Source organism: Callospermophilus lateralis, chromosome 1 (genome assembly GCF_048772815.1).
Source record: "Callospermophilus lateralis isolate mCalLat2 chromosome 1, mCalLat2.hap1, whole genome shotgun sequence".
NCBI classification, from domain to species: domain Eukaryota; kingdom Metazoa; phylum Chordata; class Mammalia; order Rodentia; family Sciuridae; genus Callospermophilus; species Callospermophilus lateralis.
The window spans coordinates 42,860,793-42,875,398 of NC_135305.1; the positions used below are offsets into that span (position 1 = coordinate 42,860,793).

General features: G+C 37.8%; 1 protein-coding gene across 1 annotated transcript in view; it reads left to right on the top strand.

The window, feature by feature from the left end:
* Met (MET proto-oncogene, receptor tyrosine kinase) overlaps positions 1–4,850 on the top strand; it is a 108,999-nt gene extending 104,149 nt beyond the window's left edge. The window contains exons 20-21 of the mRNA XM_076834151.2: positions 2,426–2,562; positions 2,672–4,850. Of these exons, the coding sequence (XP_076690266.1) occupies positions 2,426–2,562; positions 2,672–2,882 (348 nt within the window). The 3' untranslated portion in view covers positions 2,883–4,850. The remainder of the gene's footprint in view (positions 1–2,425; positions 2,563–2,671) is intronic.
* Positions 4,851–14,606: the final 9,756 nt, after the last annotated feature.

Here is a 14,606-nt window from a genome sequence, read left to right on the forward strand (position 1 = left end):
TAATTTGTCCCAGACAAACCTGCAGGTAGCCTAGGCTCTCCAGTGAGAAGCCCAGATCACAAAACTGGACAGCCTCTCAGTGGATGGAAACTTTGGTTTCCTCATCCTTAAAACATCCACAAGATCAGTTACATTACAGAACTATAACCAATTACAACCCGTTATGAGGATTAAATAAAATAATGTTTTGTAAAGGGCATGATGGATGCCTCACCATATGATGGATACCCTCTTTACCACCCTAATTTGGAAGTAAAGCCCCTCTGGCTTTCTGTGTCAGCATATTATGCATTCTCACCTTTTCTTCTTCAGAAGCCTCCTAAATAGTCTCTGTGTTGTGGACCGATTTCTCCTGTTTGTCTTAAACTTGGTATTTACAGAGGTCTCCAGGAACACAACTAGTTACATCCCACCAATTTCAGTGTAGCCCACTTTCAACATTTAAAAACCTCCACTGCACAGTACCATTTCAACCTCATCTAACCCGAGTCCCCTCATCTACTCCACACATCCAGCAGGGTGAGCGCTGGTATTGGGGGTTCAATAAGAACACATGTATTCTTGCCTCTGGGCCCACCCCTTCCATCTGAACACTTTCTGCCCTCATGTTACACGAACCTATGAAACAAATTCCCCCTGTTTCTAGGACCCACTTTCCTGTCACTCTTTCTGAAGGCTTTCTCAGTACCCACTATTATCTCTTTGGCTTCTCACAGTGCTTTGACCTGTTTTATATTATTGCTGTATGTTACAAGCATTATCTTACTGTTCTGTGAACAAATATCTGCACAGTGCTCAACCCTTTTAATCAGCCCTGGGACTTACCCCAGAACTTGGACAGTAACCTACTGGTACATGATCAAAGGTCAATAGATACTTGTTCAACTGATTCGAATTTTAATACAAATTCTGGGACTTGAAGGTTAACGCAATAAAATTCTCAGAATGACTCATAAGGATTTTCAGGCTAAGAAAATTTCAATTTTGAAAGGCTAAGTTAGCAGAGTTACCTGGCTCCCACCTCAGCAGGGGTTTGAGATCTCTATGTAGATCAAGGCATTTATTACTTTAAAAGGTTCTTACACCTGGGCAAAGGGAAAGCTATTCATGGAGATTTGTATCAGCAAGTACAATATCTACCTCATTTCTTTCAGTCATAGAATTCAAAAACATGCATTATTCTTTTTCTTGCCAAGAACTGTAAGCTCTATTCGCTTCTCAGTTTTACATTTTCCTACTCCCCCTGTCTTTTACCTCCAAGTGTCTTTTTAACCAGGGGCTCCTGTCCTCCCCCATATGTGTCTTGATCTGGAAACGTTGCCTAGTGAGAGCTGACATTCTGGATCTTCTGCACGGGGTGACCCGCACTTGCTGACTTACTCTTGTGTCATACTCACCTTGGCACATGTCCAGGGAGAGATAATGTGCATGACCTGGTCTGTTCCGACTAGAGTGCTTTAAATCAAGAAATTGCATATTTAGTGAAGTTCAGGAGACCCAGCAAGACCCAAAGGTCAAGAATTCTCAAATGTTTATCCCAGTGTAAATTCAGATATATTGGGGAATTTGAGCAAGTCATTTAACCTCTCCGTGTCTGTGATCTTCCTATGAAGTACTGATACAGCTCTTTTATAGTCATCTAGTACTTTAACATTTTGAAATTACATTTTTTTGAAATTAATTTTCAATAATTGTCCAATGGTTTTATTATGTATGATTCTTAATGTTGACTTTTACTAATACTGATTTAGATCTTTTCTTTTAACATTAAACTTTAGATATTTTTACTGTTCTTAAGACTATGGACATTCATTTTTAAATTCTACAAATATAACTTTCCCAAGGCTTCCTTTATCTTCCTTTTTATGAATAATCTGAAATTTTAGCAAAGTTATTGAAAGAGAGAAGGATAGAAATGTGCTGGTGCTTTGACTCCACAACAGAGAACTTGAAAATGTACTCTGCCAACTACAGGTGAAATCTTCATTGTCATGTGGACCTAAGTTTTGTGTTTTTGGTTTTTGTTTGGTTGGTTTTTATTATTTTTGTTTGTTTGTTTTTGTTGTTGTTGTTCTTTTTGTTTTTGATTTAAATTTTGAGACAGGGTCTCTCTAAAGTTATTTAGGGCCTTGCCAAGTTGCTGAGGCTGGCTTTCAATTTGCAATCCTCCCACCACTGCCTGCTGAGATTACAGGCATGCGCCACCACACCCAGCTCAGATGTCCTTTTAAAAACTACATTTACTTGTAACTAAACCTTATCATTTAAACATATCATGAAATGTACGGCTTAATAATTGCCTTTAAAGGAAACCATTGTTCCACTGTAGCCATGGTATTGACAATGTCCAAGACCTACTGATTCCCCTTCCTGTGTGTGTTGTCACACTCTCTGACCTGAATTCTCCATTTTCTTGTTTTATTAGTGGTCCTTTGGTGTGCTCCTCTGGGAGCTGATGACAAGGGGAGCCCCACCTTATCCTGATGTGAACACTTTTGATATCACGGTTTACCTGTTGCAAGGTAGAAGGCTCTTACAACCTGAGTACTGCCCAGATCCCTTGTAAGTAGGAATCCCAACAGGATCTTCTGTGGCTAGCTCTTACATGCATTACTTTTGCAGAACTACTTGACTTCAAGGGGTCTCTCAACAGTATTTCTTTCTGAAACAGGTATGAAGTGATGCTTAAATGTTGGCACCCCAAAGCGGAAATGCGCCCATCCTTCTCTGAGCTGGTCTCCAGGATATCTGCCATCTTCTCCACTTTCATTGGAGAGCACTATGTCCATGTGAACGCTACTTATGTGAATGTGAAGTGTGTGGCTCCGTATCCCTCTCTGTTGTCGTCACAAGATAACGCTGATGGCGTGGTGGACACGTGAAGGATGGGAACACCACACCTGCTTCTGAGCGACATCATTGTACTTGCCCTAACAGCAGTCCACACTTTCTCCAACAGTTTTCACTGCCTGGCCTCAGAAAGGCAATTTGGTATTTTTTACTTTTTGCCAAAATTGCACCAGTATAAGACTTTGTTTTGTTATTTAAACTGCTGGATTCTAAGGAATTTCTTATCTGACAAAGTATCAGAAAGAGAAGCTTGGTCTCACAGGCCAGTGACCAATGGCCACCCTGCCACTATGACAACACTCCTATTGCATTGTAGTCCAAAACCTGAATTCTGGGTTGAAATTTCTAAAAACTCAGAATCCCACTTGATTTCATATGTGAAACTGATGCAACAAATTTTGAAGGCTGCTTAATCACAGAAAAGAAAAGATAATATTGTCTGCGACAGATATGGCAGGACCAGGCCACACATTTAGAATTCTAGTGTTTAAAAGAAATATTGTGTGTTGTTGGTCATGAACACTTTTTATTACTGATGTTGTCATTCACCAGTTAGGTAGACATTCCCTTTCAAATTTTTGTACACATATTCCTTTGGTTGAAGGAATGTCCATAGACAATGCAAAATTTCAAAGTAGCATGACACCGGTATGTTTGTAAATTAATAGGGGTATTTACATATTGTACATAGACAACATTAGGGAGGTTTTAATAAAATAGCTTAATCACAATGAAATATTTAGTTGTCATTGAAAAACCAACTGAGGGGCTAGGGTTATGGCTTTGTGGTAGAGCACTTGCCTAGCACGTATGAGGCCCTGGGTTCGATTCTCAGCACTGCATATAAATAACTAAAATAAAGGTCTTTTGACAACTAAAAAAATATATTAAAAGAAAAAAAAAATTTAAATAAACTGAGAATGATACTGTTCTGATCAAATGAATGTGGACATTTGGACATTTTGTCTGTATTTTTTTAATGCCAACTTGGAAAATAAACAAGTAATTTGTGATGGTAAATATTTTTAAAGGTAACCTAGCATGTTTTTAAAGTAGAATACGACTGACTGAAAGGTTCATTGGTTTCAACCACTGCTCCTGTGTAGAACAGAAAATCCTGGCTGTTTCGCCTGGATGAATTCTGGTCAGGAATTTTGCAATGTTTCATTCAGTTGAATTTTGTGCTTACTACTGTATAGTGCATGTGCCGTAGATTACTCTAACAGGTTTTGTTGATGTAAACACTGAAAGTATTATATTTTTATAGAAATGTTTATTTTTAATGATATAAGAAAAAATTTGTTGGGCCACAAAAATACTGCACTGTGAACATTTCAGAAAAGGTATGTCAGACTTGGATTAATAACAGCATGATTTTAAATGGCTGTAAATAGTGATAAGGAAATGTACCAATTGCCAATACACCCCACCCTCATTACATCACCAGGACTCAAAGCCATGGGTTAACAGAGCAAGCTGCAACAAGGGTGTGTTATGCTGAAACCCAGTAATTGAGTTCGGCTGTCCTTTCGGGGAAATGATTGCAACCAAATGATCTTCGACACAAGGAACTATGCTGCAGAAATATATCAGTTCTACTACTTCCTATATGTGAAGAGTAATATTAATTCACAGAGTATTGTAAATGGTGAATGACAGAAAAAAAAAATCTGCTCTGCAGAAAGAAAGAGCTGTCTCCACAAGGTTAAGAGAATAAGCGCATCGAGAACAGAGAACTTGTGAAAATCACCCATCAACAGGAATGCACACCTGTACATACATGCTTGAGAAAGCTGCAATGTGAAAATCGTTATTTTCTATTTATGAACTTGTCCTTAGGTTAATGTGTCTGGACAGATTGTGGGAGTAAATGACTCTGCTAAGAATTAGATACTTGTCCCTGCCTATAGCTGCAGTTGAACTGAATGGTACTTTGTATGTTAATAGTTGTTGTTCTGATCAATTATACAGTTAAAATAAAGTGATGTAACATCTTGTTACTGAGAGTTTGTTATTGCTAGTCATGTTTGATTACCTACTCCATTTACATAATGACATAGGAAGCCTAAGATTGATTTCACTTGGCTATATGGAGTCACGTTAATGCATAGGCTATAGCTAAAAAATTTACATACCTGAATCTCTGGAAATCTCTCTTTCCAAGGGTGGTTTGCCTTGAGTTGCTAAAGTAGCTTCATATGTTTTAACAATCTTTCATCTGCTAGAGCAACTGATTTCTATTTTAGCTAGGTATTCTTTTCCAGCAAGATGTATTCCTTGCACCAAAAGATGTGACAATGGAGTTATAACCCTATGGTTGGCACAGAGGTAGATACCCAGGTAGGGATTGAAGAAAGATGTCTTCTTTCCCACTCGAAATTATTTTTATCATCTACATGGGAGCTCACTCTTCTGAGCCTTCAATTTCCAGAGAAACTATCTTCAAGTTTTCTCCACAGATATTTTTGAATGGTAAAGGAAATCAAAAGCAATGTCTATGTTATCTAAGAATTATGTAACACTTCAGGTAAATTGAATTTTTTAAAGACCCCTCATGGTTTGGATGTGAGGTGTCCCCCAAAAGCTCATGTGTGAGACAAAACAAGAAGTTTCAGAGGATAAATGATTGGTTTGTGAGAGTCTTAACTCAATCAGTGATTAATCCACTGGTAGGGATTAATTGAGTGGTAACTGAGTGGTAGAGTGTGACTGGGGGGAAGTGGGAAGTGGGGGTGTGACTTTGGATATATATTTTGTATCTGGAGAGTGGAGTTTACCTCTCTCTCTCTGCTTCTTGATCATCATGTGAGCCCCTTCCCTCCACCCTACTCTTCCACCATGATGTTCAGCCTCACCTTGAGCCCCGAGGAATGGACCTGGCTCTCTATGGACTGAGACCTCTGAAACTGTAATCCTCCAAATAAACTTTTCTTCCCTAAAATTGTTCTGGTTAGATCCTTTAGTCACAGTAATGAAAAAGCTGACTAGAACAGACCCAAGTTTAGACTGAGTGCTACAAAATACAGAAAGGGGCTGATCCTTTACTAGAAGCAAATCCAGTCCCAATACACAGCCACACTCCTTCTCAGTCAAGAGATTCATTTCCTTAGAAACTTCAATCACTTCTCTATACCCCATAAAGACGAGAGCCTGTTGTCTTTATATCCCTAGTATCCGGCATGTAGTAAATTCTCAAATAATTGCTGAACTGAAACAGTAATTTTATATCCTCAGTCTTAAACCACAATGGAGAAAGTTATTGTTTATGTAGCTCCCATGATATTTAGCAAACAGTGACATAGGAAATGGGGAAAAGGGACCTTCTGGGGAAGGAGGGTTAAAAAGATATCCTTTTGCAAAGTTTTGCTTGGTTCTCTGAATTTTCAATTACCTTGTAATTAATTTTTCATTTCATGATATAGTCATCAATTATATATTTACTCTCTATAGGGGGGATCCCATCCTTAAAGAAATAAAGGAAAGATATATTAAACCTGTAAAAATACATCAAATGTTTGAATGCTGACATCTCACATTGTTAATCTACCCAACTTCATTTAGGAAATAAGAGCACTATATCAAAGAAGTTGATATTTTATTTAATTAAATATTTATCAAGCACCTCTGTGTATCAGACATGTTAGGTAATAGGAATATAAAATTGTGTTTCTCACTCCAAGGAATTTAACAGAAGAAAGAGACAAAATTATGTAATTAGTGAATATTAGAAGCATGCATATCTCAGATCTGTAAAATGCCTATAAGAAACATAATATTTTAAAGATACAAAAAGTACAGACCCTTGGGCAAATTGAACAAGCCCTGACTCATCTTGAGCAACATTTTGAACCTCTCTAAACCTGTTTCTCATCGGTCAGAGAGGTTAATCCTGTTCGTTTAACGAAGTGTTTAAGGACTGAATGAGTGTGAAGGTACCTGGTATACCATAGTTGCTCAATACTTGCCATACTATTATTATCTTTAGTCTAAGACAATAAAAACCCAAGTAAATGGAGACTGTGGTTGGTCCAAAAGCACCCTTTTAAAGGTTTAAGTCTCCACCTCAAGCTTGCTTTAGACAGTAGGGAGCTGTGATTCTACCTCATCCTCCAACACTGATTCATGAGACAGAGAGTGACAGATTGGAAGAGTGACAAGACATTGGCACCCTTCCCCTGTGTGCAGGACACCTGCAGGATATCTCCATCTCTTCTTGTTCTGGGCTTCTCAGTGTTCCTTTAATCAGTTTTCCATTGACTGATGTCTTTCCCCGCCCCACTTTAGCCTTCAAACCTAGAATACACAATAGACAGAGAAAAGAGCAATTCACCTAAATTACATGAATGTTTCAAGAAGGTACAATGATAGGAGGCACAGGCCTCAGTATTGGTGTCCAGAGATAATTGCTATTCCTTATTTTGCTCAAATAGGTAGCTAATGTTTACTAAGGTTCCAGTAGAGACAGACTAAGCACCAAGCACCATTATTTCTTTAGTTACATGCTGTGTGTTTGGAAGATAAGGAATACTTTGTGCATATTCTTGTCCATCTAGACAGCTGGACACATACAAATGTAGTCACAGACACAATTCACTCTTTTGGCACTTCAGCCAATTGCAGGACATAGAAGAGACGCAAGCACCATGCCCCAAAGGAGGAGACACTTGTGCAGTTTCTCCTTTTCGAACTTGACCTTTTTCTTCGGGACTATTTCAATTCCCTATCTATCAAAAGACTACAAAGAACTTCAGTCATAAACCAGTGAAATATTTCAGTTAGTGAATTAAAGGTAATAAAACAGAGACTTGCCCAAACTGTCCTTTATTGTAAATTACTCTAACAGTCTAGATTACGTCAGCCAAAGGTATTGATCACAACCCTGAGAGGTTTATAACTACTATTGACTTACCATGTGACCCTGGAGTAGAAATCTAGGAAAATTGCAAAAGCATATCTATGGTAATGAAAAGTCCATCAGTAATGGGACTCACCGTCCTGTCATCCAGCTAACACTGCGTTGGCTTACAAGCAAAAACTGAATAGATTCTGGAATCGGTAGGAACTTCTGTTTTCTCCCTGTTCTCCATAGGATGTTTCTGAGCTATTCTGATGAATGTGTTTCCCTTCTTATCAATAAAAAGTGTAGGTTTTAAAAAATTTGATGTGAATTATTAATATATGTAATAATGTGCAAAGATTCAAATAGTTATTAATCTATTATTATTATTATTATTATTATTATTATTATTATTATTAGAAGCTAGAGTTCCCCATAAAAATCAGTTTAGAATAGGCTTCAAATACCATTCTTCTGGACAGTTAAACTCTACCTAGTCAAGCACTCTGAAAATCAGGTAACCTTACAGAAGTACAGCTGAGCTTACCGAGCTTGGATGCATAAACAGAAATTTCTCATTTAGATGAACTACTAATTCAACACTATTCTGTAGCACTGGACCCAGATTACAATGATAATTAATTTTTATCCCTTTCTTGAAAAGAAGCCCTTTGTCTTTATTGATGTGCCTTTCCACTGTCACGAGTCCATTCCTTTCACCATACAAGTTCCAGGCTGGCAGAAAACAGCCACTAATCCTTAGACCTCTCAGCTGGAACGACAAAAATGCATAAAATCTTACTAGGCCAAAAGAGATCAACTTTAAAAATCTTTGGCATCCAAACATGTCAGTACTGTTTTTCTCCCCAAACCATTTGTGTTCCTCATTTATGGCCCTGTGGCATCTGTAATACCAGTTCCCCTTTTTTATTGAACAGCCTGGAATTTTTAAGCACCCGATTTCATCTACCTTCGGTGGTTGGTCATAATTTTCACAGTGTTTTCGTGAGTTTTCTTCTCTCTGTCTCTAATTCTAAGAGTGTTGGGAAGTGGACCTGGGCTTTGCCAGCGAAGCCCTCACTTTGACGTTTGCCACTTTGTTCCTGTGACATCTGCTCTTTCCATTATTGTCGAGCAGGGGCTTTCCTTTTGCAGAACTGTGACTAAACAACCACCGTATTCATCAGTGGCAACAATTCCTGTAAACAAGAAATGCCAAATTCAGACCCTTTGTGAAATCCTGCCCCGAGAGACCACACTTCAGTCACGTGATCCCCAGAGACAATTTCAGAAGCCTCGATAAAGAGAAACCCACATATCCTATTGTGCTACTTCTACACGGTGATTTCTAAAGTGTTGTTGAACTGTGAGAATTAAACAGAGAATTTTTTTTTAACCTTTATTTGATTTATTTATTTTTGTATGGTGCTGAGGTTCAAACCCAGTGCCTGACATGTGTTAGGCAAGCGCTTTACCACTGAGCCATAACCCCAGCCCCTTAAACAGAGAATTTGAGCTTCAGCAGTACCCACAGGGTCTATGGAAACACCTGAGTCCAGAAACAGCAAATCACTATCATACAGATTTTTTTAAAAAATTGTTTTCAGGAAAAAAAAATAGAAAATACCCAGTCTAAAATGGCACATATTTTTGAAAATGAACTTAATTGATAAAAATAATAATAATGATAATAATAATGACCTCATTCCAGGGCATGTCACAGGAATTAATGACTGTCTAGAAGCTAATGGGCTAAGGTAATGCTCTCGGGGATTAGTCTTGCTTCATGAAATGCTGTTAGTTTAGTAAACGAACGCTTAAAATGACAGAAAGTACAAAATCAGGACTGGTTGACTCACAGGGGAAAAAAAGCTAATGTGAAAATGTGTCATGTGCTGCTCTTACTCAATTTTTTACTTATTAGTGACTCAGAAAATATGTATCTTTTATGGTTTTTTGGCTTTCATACATCTGTCTCATAATTTTACTCTGAAAATGTGTTTATTTATGAATTAGTTTTAATTGACAGAGAATTAACCTGTTAATAAAAATACAACTCCCTCTAGTGTAAACATATTGAATTTCCTAAAATTATGTTTGACTGGAATCATTCTACCCTAAATCGCTGATCTGAAGAAGATGTGGATCCTCCATGTTGCCTTTAAAGTATTGTCTCCAAATTATACTTGGCTTAGAAGTCATTATTCAACATCTTTTTCCAAGATTATTCTAACAGCTGACCTCTTGGTTCTGCCCTTTCCGTATTGCCTTTGCTTCATAACTTAAAGACTGCTGCCAAAATTATCTGTCTGGTCATGTCACTTACCTGCTCGAACATCTATGCTCACTTCCAGACCAATCCTTTATGTTGTTTTACTTTATTTGTTTTCACTATAAAACATATTCTCATGGAAATTTTTTTAAACTGTTGAAAAGCTATAAAGTAGATGGAAAATATCCTCTAGCCACTTTCTCTTTCCCTCCATCCTCACTCCCTGTGGGTAAACGATGTTAACACTCTCTTATATATTACTCCAGAAAAGTTCCACCCCACAACAGGTCTAAACTAAGCCAGACACATAGGTACAGCCTTCATTAGCCTCCCTCTTGTCAATTAAACTCTATTACTCAGCCTGAGCTGTCCAGAAGAAGGGATTGTTTCTCCACCTCTGTGACTTTGAACTCCCACCAAAATACCCTCCTTTGGGCTATGAGCTGTATAAAAGGGCTGTTTGAACAACCCTATGCCCTCAGTGGATTATAATTTGATGTCCCTTCAAACCAATGTCTTAAAAATTATTTTCTCAAAAATAAATAAATGAATAGATAGAATTGTTTTTCAGTAAATAAATAAATAAATAGATATGTAAAAATCATTTTCTCGACTTCTATTTAAATGGAGAGGAGACTGAAATTATTTTTCACTCAGAAAATTAAAGAAACAGATTTACTTATTTCTGTTTGCCAAAGCAAAATAAACATAGTTTTAAAATTAGCAAAGTAGTACACTTTTTAAAAATTTGCCTCCTCTTTTCCAATGGAAGTTTCCAGACTGCCTGAATGTTATAAAGGGTTTTCAACTTAGTAAGTATAAATCACCCAATCCTTATAAACAGCATTCTGTGGGGAATTATTTTAGAATTTCAGTTGACGGATGACTTTTCACTGACTGGAATTATACTTTCTTATGTGTGGCACACGTACACCACAGACGTGGATTATTTACTGTTGCGAGTTACTTTCCTTCACCCCAACTGTCCTTTTGGCAGAGCACACCTAACCTAATTTTGTCCATTACATAAGGAGCCACATGTGGAAACCTGAGTCGTCTGACACATATTACTGACTTAATCCTGTCACAAGTCAGCACCCAGTAGCCTGCCTCAGAGGGCCACCCCTTACTCTCATTCTGAATAAGTGCTGGAACACAGGGTTTAGATGGACACATTTTAGAATTGGACACGGTAGGTTTGAATAAGTTCCACCAGGCAAGAGCAAAGTGATTGGGGGGACAATTGTTTAATCCTCCTGAGCCTTAGTTTCCACATCTGTAAAATGGAAATACTAACCATGGCTTCCTCACAAGACTGTGCAAAGATTGAATGAATGCGTGCAGGCAAAGCACTCAGCAAGCAACAGTCAGTATTTCTCAAGACCTTGATTTTCTCTTTTGTCTTTTTAGTATTTATAGCCTGCCTTACTTCACAGAAAGATTCAGTGTGGAAGATCCAGGCATAAAAGTACCTACAAACACATCCTGACTTTTACTACCTGTGTGACCTTCTGTGTCACTTCATCTTTTAAGTTGTACTTTCCTTAAAACTGAAGCTAAGTGCTGAAGTATATTACATATTTTGAGAAGGTGCTTTTTTAAAAAAAAAAAAATCTAATTAATTAATTAATTAATTTTATTGGAAACAGGATCTCAGTCTATTGCCCAGACTGGCCTTACAACAATCCTGAGCTCAAGCAATACTGCCTCCGCCTCCCAAGTGGCTGACTACAGGCTCACTCCACCTTTCCCAGCTATAACAATTCTTAGAATCATCAAAATAATTTTTTTCACTTTGAAAATCTCCTTATAATTCATCTGACTCCTAAAATTCCCTCTAATCAACCCAACACTTCCTTTGCTCCAACATAACTGCTGGAATTATTTACACAAATATGTGCTGAGAATCAAAGAGCTCAGAGCTGGAGAAAGCCTCCAACAGACCATGAGCCCCTCACCCAGGGGTTCTGACACTCAGTGCTAACTGACCCTTAAACATCTCTGCGTCTTCTACAGAGTTCAAAGTCTGGGAGTGAAATCACTGCCCTTTCTCAAAGATAAACACAAATGGAGATCTGAGCTGGAGTCCTGTACTAACAGGAGGCATATTGAATTTGAATCTCATCAGGGGGGTGTTTTTCCAACATAATAAATTACTCTTTGTTCAAATCAGAAACTGAATTCACTTCATTTTCCAAAATCAGTCCTGCCAGGTTTCCTTGATTTAATTGTATCTTTTTTGTCTACTGACAATGGAAAGCAGAAGAAAATATTCTTGCTAAGGAAATGAAATATTACCAAGAAAAACAGGCATTCTCATACTGTATGAGGAAGGTTTTTTTTTTTTTTTTCTCTCTCTCTCACACACACACACACATTCAATTTTTTATAAGAAAAAAGGTCTTTACCCTTTGAAACAACAGTATTATTGTGGTGACTATTAGGTCATATCTATGCTGCCCAAAAGAAAATGTCGGAAAGAAAATTAACTAGTTCATAAGGGTATGAACAATATTATTTTCAAAAGGAAATGGTTCTTCATACATATAAAGAATAATAAATGACAGCAAAGAAAACCAAGGGTCAAGGCAATTATTTAAATAATTCAAGTAAAAAATGAGTTTTTATGAATTGTATAGTTAGCATATAGTACTTAAAGCATTTGTGGAGTTCAGATAAAATCATCTTGAGAGAATACAATTGACCAAATCATTTCTGAATTTCTTCACTTTAGCTAGTATTATCCTTGCTTTAATGTCAGAGAACTCTAAGTCTCAGCTGATTGGTAGCAAAGACTTATAATGAAAGAACAGGGTTTGAAGCAAGATCGGACCAGGTTCCCATTCTAAATTTGCCACCTACTTACCATTTGCCTATGGACAAATTTGGTTTTTTATTTATTTAATTTAAATATATCATTGAGAGCCTTCTACATGATAGGCATTGTTCTAAAGAAGGAAAATATAGCAGGGAATATAGTAACCAAGTCTGTTAGCCCCAGGAGTAATTCTTCCTAACCAAAGGAGCACTTATTTCAATCCATCATTAGGTAGGTAGGTAGGTAGATAGATAGATACTTAGATACATAGTAGATAATCGACATTCCGATGACATGGCCATGGGACCAGAATCAGATCAGCTAAGGGATAGAAGCTCAGGGAAGCCAAGACACAATTTCAGGAAACCGTCTGGAAGTCAGAAAAGTGAATTTGAGAAAGAGTTACTTTTTAATAAAATCCAACATTTTGTTTTTGTTTTGTTTAAATAATTCAAGTATCAGAGTATCAGAGATTGAACCCAGGGTTGCTTAATCACTGAGCCACATCCCCAGTTCTTTTTTCTTCTTTTTTCTTTTTCTTTCTTTCTTTTCTTTTCTTCTTTTTTTTTCTTAGAGACAGGATCTCACTGAGTTGCTTAGGACCTCGTTAAATTGCTGAGGCTGGTTTTGAACTCTCTATTCTCCTACCTCAGGCCACTGGGATTACCGGAGTGTGCCACCAGGCCGGCTAAATGCAAGGTTATTTTCTGAAAAGATTATATAAAATTGTGCAAGTTTTTCACTAACCTGTTAAAGATACTTAACAAATATTAATTTCCTCCCTTTTTATAGTCATTTCGCTTCTCACCCACTCCTGCTGTACAATCAATCTCTACTCTAACTGAGTCTTTACCTACCCTATGGAATAAAAAAAAAATTATGTTTCTTTTAGCTCAATTCATCTAGGTCCCAAATGAATGTAATGGATGAGTGAAGACCATACACTAGCAAGTCACTATGCATCACAACAGAAACCGCAAATGACAGGTCTCCTCTGTTCTGAAAAATTTTATTTCATTCAAATTATTCTGCTTTACCTCACTACATTGACACAAATTATATCTCCAATTATAGTCTATTTTAAAATGGAAAATTACGCATCCTACATTTATCTGTTCCCTTTAAACACATTCACTCCTGCCTACGCTTAGATTAAAAGCTTATATAATCATTATCACAATTAGAGAAAATCCCTAAGAACAAAAAAAGTAATAATCCCAAGTTAACCTAGAGTGTGAGTGTCAACACTGGGTTCAGAAAACCCCTGAACAAGTGTGGTTTGCATAGACCTAGTTAGGGGGTTAGGGAATGAATGAGTAGCTGGGGACTGGTACCAAGGTCACAAGGTATTGCTAACACCTGGGCTCCCATCTTTCTGCCCCACCATCCCAGTGCATGGTATCAGTCCCTTTTATTCTCCTATGACAGAAGAGCAGACACTGGATAATTTGTAATGAATAGACTAGCTCACGTTTCTGGAGAAGTCTGAGACCTAGGGACCAGCATGTGGCGAAGGGAGTGCTTTTTGCTGCACCATCCAATGGGGGCAGGGCAGAGAGGGAAAAAAAGAGAGAGAATAGGGCCAAACTCATCATTTATCAGGAACCCATTTCAGTGGTAATGAGCCTACTCGCTTCACAACAGCATCAATCCATTCATGAGGGCAGAGTCCCCTTTGACTGATCACCTCCCATTTGTCCCCACCTCCCAACACTGTTGCATTGAGGATGAAGTTTCCAACACATGCTTTCTGGGGAACACATTCAAACCACACTCATGGCTTCTAATCTCGAGGTCCCCTTGTACTCCAGACAGTCCCTGAGTTTCAG